Source organism: Zeus faber (genome assembly GCF_960531495.2).
Source record: "Zeus faber genome assembly, chromosome: 19".
Taxonomy (NCBI): Eukaryota; Metazoa; Chordata; class Actinopteri; order Zeiformes; family Zeidae; genus Zeus; species Zeus faber.
The window spans coordinates 13108066-13121610 of NC_137206.1; the positions used below are offsets into that span (position 1 = coordinate 13108066).

General features: G+C 41.1%; 1 protein-coding gene across 3 annotated transcripts in view; it reads left to right on the plus strand.

The window, feature by feature from the left end:
• Nucleotides 1-13545, plus strand: part of waca (WW domain containing adaptor with coiled-coil a) — a 29201-nt gene that overhangs the window by 2303 nt on the left and 13353 nt on the right. For all 3 annotated transcript variants that reach the window (XM_080020295.1, XM_080020296.1, XM_080020297.1), the window contains exons 4-7: nucleotides 5186-5277; nucleotides 5856-5971; nucleotides 6074-6189; nucleotides 8321-8569. In XM_080020295.1, coding sequence (XP_079876421.1) covers nucleotides 5186-5277; nucleotides 5856-5971; nucleotides 6074-6189; nucleotides 8321-8569 — 573 coding nt within the window. The remainder of the gene's footprint in view (nucleotides 1-5185; nucleotides 5278-5855; nucleotides 5972-6073; nucleotides 6190-8320; nucleotides 8570-13545) is intronic.

Here is a 13545-nt window from a genome sequence, read left to right on the forward strand (position 1 = left end):
TTGATTAAAATCGATTGAGAAATAGGCCACACAGCTCATGTGGTTGGTGAAGCTATTCATATTTCTCTAGCTTAAACTCGCTATGGGTTCAAGTATGCTTTGACAGTGTTTAATTCGTGAAATTAGGTTTGTGTTTTTGACAACTGAAATAGAATGATTCATAGGAACATGCACCAGATGCTGTTTGTCAGCTACTGGAGGCTTTGTATTGTCAGGCAGAATCACTCAATTCTACCTTAAACATAATTTGCTTTTCTATGAATGTAGAGCCATGTGTGCTTGGAACGACGGGTCACATCATTAGTCTAGACTAGGTATTGTTTGAGATTTTATCCTATAATTAAAACTAGGGATGTACCGATTTATCAGCCGTACATCGGTATCAACTGATATTCGCCTTGGTGACTGCCATCATCCTATCGGCAAATAAGATGACAGTCACTGATGCCAGTGGCCGATGTTGATCTGTTATCGCATCAATTTTGCATTGGGTTGCAGTGTTTTCCACACATACTTTACGTGGGAGGGCCACCCAGGTATATTAATGCCCAATGACCCATTTTAATAATTTATAATATTATTTTTAATCCGAGAGGACGACACCATCCGCGATCGATTACACCAGTGGACTCGTCCTCTGGTGTAATGTTAGAAGCAAAGACACGGCTCTCTGGTTAATGTGGATTAGAAAGCGCTCCAAGCAGGAAGTGATGCTCCGTTCATGGGAACTCTGTAAACTGTTATTTGTTTTGGAAGTGATGCTGCGTTCACGGGAACTTGGAAAAACTGTAATTTGTGTCGCGCAAATTACAGTTTACAAAGTTCCCGTGAACGCAGCATCATGCTAATTGATAGTTTTATTTTTTAATTAAATTGTTTTTATTTGTCCCAATTCAATCAATAAAGATCGTAGAACATGTGGATGGGTTGCATCACAGTGGCTTTCAGGTATTTAATGTGTACATAAAATCCCAGCAATCACTGCAGAGATTTGCACCAATGCCGGCCGAATAAGCCAGGAGTGTCCTGATTGATTTCCGTGTGTCTTGAACAGTGTTCACATGTTTTTTCTCTGCAATATTACATATAGGGAAAGCTACATATAGGGAAAGCTAACATCCTAATTGTCTATTAGGTTAGGTTGAGTGTCAAAAAATGTATGTGAAGTCTTCAACGCATTGTCACTATGATGGGAGCTTGTACACCTTTATTGTTACCACTTTCCTAATAAGCAGTGCGAGATACTACAGAAAGTCCAAGATAGCTTGAGGTGTGCAGTGCAAGTTCTTTACCTGGCTGACGAAAGGACCAAGCAATCTAGTTGAAAGTTATTCGTTTACCCTGGAGAAAGTGACTGTTGACAATGACCTGGATGACCCTGCACAGCGTTATTGCATGCTCTTTTGTGGGAAGTCTTTCAGTAGTTAAATGGAAAGAGCTGTGAAGCCAAGGGACATTGGTATCAAGAACAAATTTGGGTAGTGGATATATATATTCAAGATAAAATGAAAATCTAATCTAATTATGCTGCATCGATTCAGAGAATTGATACAGTACTTTATTAAAGGTGGCTTGGTTAACACTAAATTGTGGGCAATTACTGGATTTTGTCAGGAGCAATTATGCATCACTTCAAGAAATGTATGTAAAATCTAAGAAGCCCAATATGAAGCGGAGGAATGATAAAGATCTGTCCTTCTTGTCATCATTTATTATTATTTAATGATAAAACATTTGACCAGGGCTGGATATTGGGCAGAATCCCACGAGTCTGGATGCAAAGGATCAAATGGAATTCTGAATATATTTAAATTTAATACATAATGAGAATTGCTTCCAGCTTTTCAGTGTACGATCTGATCTAAACATCACAAAAATATTGATGACAGGTTCTTATAAAGGTTATATAAAGAATATACAGGCAGGAACTATACAGCTTGATGCGAGAGGTGGCTTTACCAATGTCACTGGGTGGACTGGTGGAAAATACCAGTTAAAGGAAAAATGAATTTTCTTAAGCAAATGCTATATGGCCACCAATTCAACTCCAGTAGAAATGGAAGTGAATTCTCAGAGGACGGCTCTGTTGACACAGTTTTGGTGGCTTTATTTATTTTTACCTTTTGCATGCAGGGATGGATGGAGGTATTGAAGCGTGTCACGACTTGGCACTCAAAATGTAAAGCATGCAGCCATGGGGAAGAGGTTGAGTTGATGTTGGACCAAGCATTAGAATGGGCAAGGCCTGTGAATTTGGCCATGGTACGATTGTTGGTGCCGCTTGTGGATGTTCCAGAATCTGAGAAACCGCTTCCCTTCCAGGATTGTCATGCTCTGCAGACTCAAGTTTACAGCAATTAGTGTGATAAACAAAAAGCATTCATAGAGTGGCTGTACTGTGGTTGTAAACGCCTTGTTAATGAGAGCGGTCAGAGGAAAATGGACTCCTTCAAGTTAGCAGAAACTCTCAAATAACGGTTATTTACAATGCATGTGTGCAGAATGGCATCTCTGAATTCACAGCACATTAAACCTTGAAGCATAAGCACATGGACGTCCGTAATCCCAACACTTACTCCTCTCGCTTAAGCCCCTTTCCCACTTGCACTGAAATCCGTAAATCTACCGGCAATGTTCCGTATTGGCTTCATGTGTGAGTAGGAGCTGTGTTGATGTCCTGTAAAAGTCTTTTCGTAAATTTCCCCACTCTCAAAGTAGTATAATTTACGGCAAATTGCCTGTACGGGTGTAAAAGGAAGTATGTGGGAATTGAAGCAGTAACGTTTCCGTAAAGTAAGAGTGGAGGCTAATCCAAATAATAATAATGGGGGGGGCGGGTAGTGGACAGGGAGAGGTAGAACGTGTGGTTCATTCTCCAGAGGCCATCCCAGGGGATTATTTTTGGACTGGACACCTTGATTGATTGCACTCTCAACATTTCTATGTTGTTTTATCTTGTCTTTGTGTTGGAAAAGAATTTAAATACACCTCTCATGCAAAATAGAGAGAGGCCGTGCGGATCCTGCACCACTGGCACTGCCACACCATACACTGTGCCAACACGCTCGGTGAACTTCTACTATAATACCAAAGTACCGAACGGTGATAACATACCGTTTACCCTCGTGCTTGCATCTTTAGTGTTCACTTAGAATTAACCTGGTCTGGCAACTTGCTTTCTTTTGCAGAAAGCAGAATGTAGGCTCAGAATCTGGATTAAACAGCATGCATCTAATTTTCTATTATAACTATACAGGCTGGTAGTTGTAATGGTGTATGCATGTCACATATTAGGCCCTTAAATGTCAATTGAGAATCATTTGCCATATGCAACAGCCAACCTAAGCATTGTCATTTATTAGTGCTGTCACAATTATTTGAGCAAATCGTGAGTTGCTCAAATAAAGTTAAGTTGGATTACACACCCGTTTTCATCCCGATATAAGCAGAGTTATAAACCAATGTTGGAAATAATGCAATTAGAAAGGGAATTAGATGTTTCCCATCAGACAAGTCTGTCTGGCTCGACTGTGATGTTCCAATATTCAATTCAAACTGACTGCAATGGGTAAGACATGTTATTTCCAATTTTATTTTATGTAACTAATAGAGTGGCATAAATTGTAATGATTGGGACAGCCCTACCGCTGACCATGCATGTTCAATCATGGCCACAGTCCATCCTTTGTCAGATGGGTATGTCCAGGCAGGAGGAATATGGTACCATATTACAAAGTCTGCCTAGTTGAAATTTTCCACAATGAAATTGCACCATTCTTGATACCATATTTGTCGATACCAATACCATGGCAAAAAATGAAATGTGCTGCAGTCTAAACACGTTGTACAGTCTAGAGCAGCATTCGTATGAGAAAAAATACAAATGAAGGCAAACATATTAGAACATTAAAATTATCTTTGGTAAGATTAACTGCCCAGTCAGTTTTATTTTCTTTTGCTTCAGCTATAATCATAATTGTCTTTGTCTGCTCCGGTTCCTACTGCCGCCACCTTTCCATGTTTCCCTCTGCCTGATAGTGAAAGAAAAAGAGGATATTATAGGGATGCAACACTTAACTTTTAATTGCTATACAGGTACTCCTGACTTAACGGCCTACCTGTTCAACGACCGCTTGGACTTAACGACCAGCTCTCCGACTAGTCTGTATTGTGTGCATTGTACAATACCGCAGCGTCACCGTTCTCACTCTGTCTCGTTCCTGCAGTCTGTCAGTATTCACTACACTGGCTTTTGCAATCGCCACGCCCCATTACTGTGAAATAACATGGGTCCTCGCATAACGACCTGGTCCTAGGAACGGAACTCGGCCGTTAAGTGAGGAGTACCTGTATACTTTATGATAACCCTACTACTATATTGCTGATTTAGTAAACAAAAGCCATAATGCTATGCTGTAGCACTATATATTTTGCCGTCGCAATGTCCATTTCAATGTAATTTAAAACAGGAGCCACCATTTTGGTGTCATCTGACACATTTACAAACCTAGCTAACTTTATATTTTGTTAGCACATTAACACATCTTAACACGTTAACACATTAGCAGAAGATTATGTTGACGACAAAGGATAGGGCTATAGTTACTTTAGCTCTTCACATTCACAATCCAGACTAAGAACACAATTTGTAGTCCAGAAATTCCATTAATGTTAACGGCATTTTATTCCTATGATTAGAACGCTTTAATGACAAATTGATGCCACGTGCGTGATTCATGATTTGAGACTGACCTACTTCAAATTTGTCAGATGTTTAGTGAGGTAAGATGTGTTTGCTTTGTTCATTAGGAATTACTGTAGGCACCTCGGCCAACTTTTTTGTTGGGCGTAGACAATGTTGTTTGGTCAAGTTTTTCCATACTCGATATTTGCCGTTGATCTATTGGAGCAGGCGGGGCTGCTGCAATGTTGTTGTTTTCAGCACCTACTCATAGAAGAAATTGTAAGCTGCTGTTCAGTGAAGGGCTGCAATTTTGGACACTTCAAGGGCAGTGATTAAGGCATGATTGATGGCAAGAGGAGATGCATTTTTCAATGGAAATCTTGGATTCTAACTATAATGGGGTAACAGAGAGTGTTACTTAATATGCGATGTATCGATCACTCTTAAGGTTTTTAAACGCTATGTGTTCAACTCTGACAGACCTCACATGCTCTCTTGCAGGGACCAGTTTTTCTCCACAAGAAAACTCTCACAACCACAGCTCCTTTCATAGCTCCAACTCTCATTCAAACTCCAGCAAGACCTCAGACACAGTAAGTGCACAACCTAGTCTCTGTTTTGATAATGCTCTACATGTCTTTCTGTAATGGCAACTAACTCAACATCTGTTGAGCCTGTTGTAAACTCTTTTGCAAACATGCTCTATCCTTTTCATTATGGACACCTATATTAATTTTCCTTGCGTAAATGGCACGTAATCAGCAGTGCTAGCCTTGGTTTCTCCACAATTTAAATCCTTTTCTGTTGCCTAGGGTAGATTAAGTACTTGATTATCGCAGGAAATCCGAGCATGCCTGGCTTATGTGTATTTTGGTAGCTTTGACAAAGTTGGTTGAAAGAGGCTTTCTTCCTATAAAAATGTTCCCTGGTAACAGTTACGCATCAGGAGCAGATATAATGTTCCCTTCCCCTCATAGATATCTCCTTTAGGTTTTGAATTGCAGACTGTTGCATCATCTATCACTCACAGACCTCAGCGTTTGGCAGCACTCGCACACTTGCCATTTTTGCATGTCTCTGTGCTTGCTTCCTTTTTCACCTTGGTCAACACGAAACAGTGTTTTTAAAAATTCCCCATGGGAATCTAAGTCATTGCTTCTTTTTCCCTCAGCCTTATGAACCCGGGGACGACTGGTCAGAGCACATCAGCTCCTCTGGGAAGAAATACTATTACAACTGCAGGACCGAAGTCTCCCAGTGGGAGAAGCCAAAAGACTGGCTGGAGAGGTAGCTGTATTACTCAAATGTAATACTCAACTATCACATAATGTTTATACTGGTGAATTGTATGTAAACATATAAGTAATGTGTACCTGTTGTGTCCTACAGAGAGCAGAAGCAAAAAGAGTCTACTAAGACCACAGTGGTTAACAGTTTCCCCAAAGACAGGGACTACAGAAGAGAGGCCATGCAAGCGTCTTCAGCCTCTGGCTTTACTGGTGCTAGTAAGTTTTTGTGTCGTTTGTCTATTTGACCATGTCCAAAACAGATTTTCCTCAATGGTGCACCGAATAATTTGAATTTAAGAACGTTCTGACTGTTGTAGTGACGTATTGGCTAGGGCTGATATTTGCCACCATGTGTGATATTTTCACAGTAACAAACAACAAAGATAATATTGTGTATCACAATATTTGTGCAGGACACAATATAAATCACATCACAATTTGGGATATCGCCCAAGCCTAATGACATACAAGGTTTTGAATCCTATAGCACAGAATAAGTGGAACATTTCTGTAACTTGGGCTTGTAGATTCTACTGGTACACTAGGCCAGTTAAAGGATTTATCAACTGGCCCAGGACTTGTAAATAGACTGTCGGGCCACCGGGGCGACACTTGAGCACTGCTTTAAGAGATTTGAAGCTGCAGTCTGTAATTTACTCTCTTCCTACTTGGCTTCTGCCACTCGTTCATTAGTTGATGATGACTCTTGTTAAGCTGATCTGTAGCTGATGCATGCTTAAGGACTGCTTACCAAAAGGCTGAGACTAAAATGACTGAACCATGCTTACTACTGTGCCAGTGATCCAAGCCTATGGAAAACGGGTGCCAGGGCACTGCAGTTGAAGTCTTACGTTTTTGATTTACCTTTTTTTTTTTTTTTTTTTTTTTTTAATTATTTTTTTATTTATTTATTTTTTTTGCTGAGCAAGTTTGCATTGGGGCAAGAATGTTACTGGGTGCTTGAGTTAAGACTGTTTTGGGGTCACACTTTTGTTCCTGATTGGCTGTCGTAGAATGTTTCCTATAATTTCTTGACTGTTTGAATTGGAAATTCATGAGCCAGCCAAAATTACATCTAAAGGGTTTAAAAAGGCAACACCAATTCCATCAGTCTGAAAGAAAGGGAAAACTTTCTTCTAGTTTTGTCAAAGCTGTCAAATTCGATATAAAAGCATGTCTGTGTCACTTATAGTGTGTGCCTCATTGATGAATAATTGAAACAAAAATCCGCTACTCTTCAAATATATTCTTTACTTCACCCTCTCCCTGGGACTAAAGCTACATATTTGTACATGCAAACTTCTGACGATGTGTCTTATCTGCCAATTACTCCTTATTAGACAGTGGTAGAAATGATAACCGTCCAAAATCAGTCCAATACGTTATTTTCCCCTTCACTCTGGAACAATTTTATTTACAATTCTATGTTGCGTCTCCGACTCCTGGATTTGTCTTATAGCACTCCTCATGCCCTGTGCTGTACATGCACCCAACATTGTTGTGGGTGACTACCCACAGATACAGGTTCAGGAGGGAGCCTGAGACTTTGGTCAGTGAGGTGCCGACACGGTGGGGTTTTGTTAAAGGTATAGGAAACCAATAGGCTTGCTGGCCAAAACAAGAACATAAAACAGAATTATATTGATCGGCGCCATAGTCATAGTATAGTATGGGGATGGTAGCTCAGGCGGTAGAGCTGGTGGTCTAGTGATCTAAAGGTTGCTGGTTCGATCCCAGGCTCCTCCTGCTAGCATGCTGTAGTGTCCTTGAGCAAGACACTTAACCCCTAATTGCTCCTGATGGCTGCGTCCGTCGGTGTTTGATTGATTGTAAGTCGCTTTGGATAAAAGCGTCTGCTAAATGACTAAATGTAAATAGTCCGTCTCGCGATCTGGTCCACGTCTCCTGCACCACGCAATCCCAAATGCAAGACAAAACAACACATAAGAAAGTTCCTCCAGCCAGGTCCGACCAATCCACGCTAATGAGGCTGATTAAGCGAACCCTGTACAGCTGGGCCGCGGCAGGAAGAAGCCAGTGCCGTTCCCCTGCAAACTGTGGCTTAACTATGCCCTCTCACCTGCCATAATTGTATTGTCTGTTTTGACAAAACAGAAGTGTAAGTTGGAGTAAAGGGTGTTTGTCATATGGCAGAGCACTTATCCTCTGAATTAGGTGCTAGCAATAAAGATCTCCCATCAAACACTTTCTTGGTCAGTGCCCACACTGCCTGTGTGTGCCTTTTCTGGTCTGTTCTGTCGAAATTAGACCACATTAGCCAAGCATTTTAATCCGGTGCATTTACGAATGCGTAACCCCGTTAATCCCTCATCTCTGCCTTTGACAGAGTCTGCCCAGCTGGAGAAACCAACGGCGGTCCCCTCCTCCCAGTCGTCATCTTCGGGGTCAGGAGGCTTAAACCCTTCATCGGGACCCCCTGGCTCCTCTGCCTCCACGGTGCCTGTTTCCCCAGTCTTACAGTCCCAGGCCCCGCCGCTGCTCCAGGACCCCACGCTCCTCCGTCAGCTCCTCCCAGCCCTTCAGACTGCGCTACAACTCAACAATGCCAGCGTGGACATGGCAAAGATCAACGAAGGTGAGTTGGACTGGCTTGTTTCCTCCTGTGGGTATCTGATTGTGGGACGGTTGACAGTATGGAAGACACCAAAATGGTAAATGGACACACATTTCATTTCGCAGAGCTAATTGATAACCTATGCTTAAATATTTTGTTGGAGGTTGCAATGCAACCTCGTGATTGGCGTAGTCTTGAGTTTAGGCTCAATGCACACCTCAAGTATGATAGGAGCTGCAATAAATGGCACTTTTGTTTGGTCCGTGAGATGCATCGGCAGTTTTGAGGTTAATTGGCTATGACTGGTGATCAGATTATCAGCGGCAGATATATTTTCAGATTCTGTGCTGGTCAAATTTACGAGCAAGATACTGTGCTCTTGTACTGGTAAAAATGTTCCGGTACTCAAATCCGATACCAAGGTAATGAAACGTAGTTGACGGCCAACAAAAAGGGCGAAAGAAAGAAAATGTCAGCTGTATGGCGGTACTTCAAGGTAAACAAATAACATTAGATCAATTACTTCTCTATCGCCTCACAATATTCTAACATTGTGCAGACTGCGTTTCTACTGTCACAGCGGAGCTCCGCTTGCGATGAAAGGGTTGACTCTTTTTTTGAGACTTGTTTCCTGCCGAGTCATCCAGTGAAACGAGTTGTTCGATTTAATTCACTTGGTTTATTGCATGGTGAGCGGAGGAGGACTTCCAGTGAACGGGAGTGAGAAGGGTCGGCCATTTTTATTTTATTTTTTTGTAATGATTGCAATTTATTTTGAAATGGCAAGTACCATATACATATAATATAAATGTATATTTGCACTTAATAGTGAAAGGGATTTTCGTTTGAAGTTTTAACTTGTCATTTCCATATTAGTTATTTGTTGTGTCCTGTTAAAATTCAGTGAGTTAGTTACAGGTCGCATTTTACTGAAACTTGGTGACAGTCCCATATTCAATTATATTGGAACTCAGTGACCGTTCCATGTTATATTTTATTGGAATTCAGGGACAGTTTAATGTGCTATTATTGTTCCATAGTGTATAATGAACAATAATAAACATTAACTGAAAATTGTGGTAACTGAAAATTGCACCGGTAATCCGTATGTGCGGATGTCCGATCACATGAGCGTGATCAGATCATGCAATGTATTTGTCATTGACGTACAGCAGATTGGAAATTGGAATCGACAGGTCAGACTTTCAAAAAAATCAACGATCTGAATTGGCCAAGAAAATTGCAATCGGCGCATCCCTAGTTGGTAAACGTGTTGGGTAAATTTACAAGGTGATGCATTTCAGGGGATATATCCTAATGTGAGGAATTTGTATACTGTATATAGTTAGCTGTAGTAGCTTGAATACGATGTGACTAGCCTCATTACGAGACGACTACAGTGTGAATAACTTGTAATTTAGCTGCAATAACTCAAACGACACGGAGACTCCCTGTTACACTATTGTGGGACTCAAATGTTGACAAGGTTGGCAATTCTGTGTCCGCTGGGTTTTGCTAATGTTGTCGATCCACCAGGAACATTGAGTACAGGGAAACTGTTAAAATAGATCATAGAACCATCTAATTCATAACCTACCCTATTTCTATCTAATACTAACCCTGCCCTGTACCAAATATACAGCTTTTATAGCTGCACTAATTTATTGAATAAGTGGAAGATAAATTTGTCCAAAAATCGGTCTTGCATTTAATTTGTTGAACCAAATGTAACTGATACCTACAGACACCCTGATATACAGAATGATACTGTGTTGATCGTGTTTTCTCAATGTCTGGATTGAGTGTTTCTCCACCCCATTTCTTGGCCCAGCGCTGGAGAACAGTGATTGCCTTGGACCCACCAGCCGTACAATTGACTAGCCTGACAGATGGTGCTGGGCCATTAACAGAGGTCTGCTGGGGGATTTTCTTCAGTTGTGCCTAGACTCACTAGTCACTTATAAACGGCCTGTTCAAGGATGGAATGTTGCGCCTTTATTCCGCCTCGTCATTCTATATAAAAGGTACGAACACGGAATGGGGAGCATTGTTGATCCGCCTCTGAGCCGGCAGCGGTGGTAGTCAGAGGCGAAATGGGGCTGAAATGTGCCGGGACAGGCGTGTGATGTTTTGATGACAGTTTTTCTTTGGTCGGTTGGTCGCAGGAAAAAAATCCTCCGTTTTCCATTGTCAAAATGAATCGTAAAACTTAAAAGGGCCGCAGATATTCCTCTATAATCCAACTTGAATTAGCATGCTTTATTTTTAATATGCAAAATTGAGAACACATATAGAACTGCAGCAGCAGCTTTGCACATTCGCCTCCTTTACGGAGAAGTTCCCACCTGGAGAAACAATCCAAAACAAAACCAAAACTTCTTAAGTCCGGTCAGAGCCTGGAGCATGGAGTCGAGTCCGGTGCCGTTGCTCACAGCTCCGCTGTCAGCAAGTCAGCACCTTCCTCACCCGAGGCTATGGCGTTTATTAAATTAAATTAAATAATGTTAAAGTTTGAAATAAGTTAATAAGATCAGTGTGATTTTCTTCAACCGGATGTTATTAGTCACTCTAGAGGTCGGCGCTTTCACGCCCCTATGATCGCAGCATTATGTCGGAAAGCCTGCACCTATCTTAAATCACACGTGGGCGGCATTGTGCCGCCTTTTTTTGGTTGTGTAAAAAGGCAAAGCCGGCGCAATGCCAGATCTTCTTTTCTGCAATATTGAACTTGATATTGCAGGATCTCTGTATAAAAGTGGCTACTGTCTCATACTGTTGCTGAACCCTTTCTGTTGGCAGTTCTCTTAATGGTGCTTCTCGCTGTAAATGTAAATAAAAATGTAATAAAAATATTTTCTTGAACATTTTTATTATGTCAATGTCCTATGGCTTGAGCATTAGGATGAACCTTTCCCCCACTTCCTGCTGGGCAATTCACATGTGTCAGACATTGTTCAAGATTCAAGATTTTTTATTTGTCACATACATATTCATACTTCCATACATATATGCAGTGAAATAACATTGTGGCAGTGCAGCCAGCTGGAAAGGAGACTTAAGGTGATGTAGACGTTCAGGTGGACTGTACTGAGAGAAACCATTGCAGACTGGCACCGTCCATTGAGAATTCTGCCCCGTTTCATTATACACCAAGCTCACCCAGACTGAGCAGTTCACATTGCTTGCCCCATAGGAGTGACTTGGTCATGCTGCATGTCTCACAGTCTGCTTCATGATCCTTGAATGGAGTCGATAGCCCAGATGGTCTGAGGACGAAAGGTTATTAGCCCGACCTTGGAGGGGCTTTTACTATGACTTAACGCAATTATGCACAGTGCTTTTGTTTGTTTCGTTAAATCGGTACATTTTAATGCATCGAAAATAAAATTCCCCTTTGTCCTTCATTACTTTTCATATCCTTATCACATGTTAACAAATAACTGACAGTTTGTATGAACCAGATGTTATCGGTAGCGGAAACTTTTACGACTCGCCTCTTATCTGATTGACTAAGCGACCATAATGTGACATTGATGAGCACCGCTGCTGTTTGGCTTGATTCACACAGGAGAGGAAAGTGACGGCGCGTCATAAAGAGGATTTCATACGCCGCGCTCCAAGCGATCGTGCACCGGAGGGTGGCTATTTCAATCGGCAGCTCGGTCATGGCACCGAAATGAAGCACCAAAATCTGAGTTGCGATTCGGTCCGGTAGACACCGATTGTATACCAACCCAAACATTCCGCACGTTATCATGTTTTGATTCAGGGTGTGCACAGAGGGGAGGGGCTATTCACAGACGGGGTGAGAGAGAGATCAATGTGCTATGTAATAGTAAAAAAAAAAAATATATAGAAAATCGATATCTGGCACAGATATGTTAAATGTTTGATTAAAAAAAAAAAAAAATTTGTGCAATATCTTGTTTGAAAATATATATCTACCATAAAAAGTCTGTATACCGCCTAGCCCTACCTAATCTTCATTATTTTTCACATCGGCGGTTTAGAACATTGACAGGCTGATATCTAGCGAAACGCCAATATTAGCCCGATATCTAGGAAATCAGATATCGGTTGAACCCTAGATGATATGTTTTCAAAAGGTTAGCTATCTTACAGCCATAGATGGTAACATCAGCTTAGTACATGCAAAGTAGGTTTGCGCAATATGGAAAAATAAGCAATGGGGGGAAAAAAAATATTCTTGTATATTGCACTGACTGTATAACCTTGAATCAAGTATGTGTCCTCATAAGTTGTGCTGCAAAAGTCCCTAAAAACAGAAGTAATTGAAATCCAAATGAGGCTATTACTGACCGTAATACAAATAGCTCTTCATGAGTGTTTTTAGGGTTGTGGGATTTTATTTTTATATTTTACCGTATTGCCATTGCTTATTCAGTATTTTGCGATTGTGTTCCTGAGTGTTACTCTACATGAGCGTTTAGAAAAGGTTTTTAAAGAAGTAGGTCAGTAGTCCTTTGCTGATGCTGCTTGTATTTCCTAGAGATTTGCCTTACTCTGCACATATTTGCAGAACTCACTATTAAGGGAAAAATGTTATTGAGGTTACCGACAGTGTTGGTTTATGTAGGAGATGTATGAGAGCATTTTAATGGACTGACATTTCTAAGTTCTCATTAGACTGACTATAGCTGCGTTTCCACCCAAAGTACCCAGAACTTTTAGTTCCAGGAACTTTTTTTCAGGAACTAAAAGGTTCCTTCAGCCGTTTGTCTGTTATCTGAGTATCTACGGTCAAAAGACCCGTGAGGATTATGCAAATTATTCTGCTGACGTATGAAAAAACATCAGCTGGTTTTTACAGGTCATTTTTGCGTGGCTATTCAACCAACTACTCCACTGCAGTCTAGTAGTTGGAGCTAATGCAGAAGACTACAGGTACTCCTCACTTGAAGACCGAGTTCCGTTCCTAGGACCAGGTCATTAAGCGAATTGGTCGATAAGCGAGGACCCGTGTTATTTCACGGTAA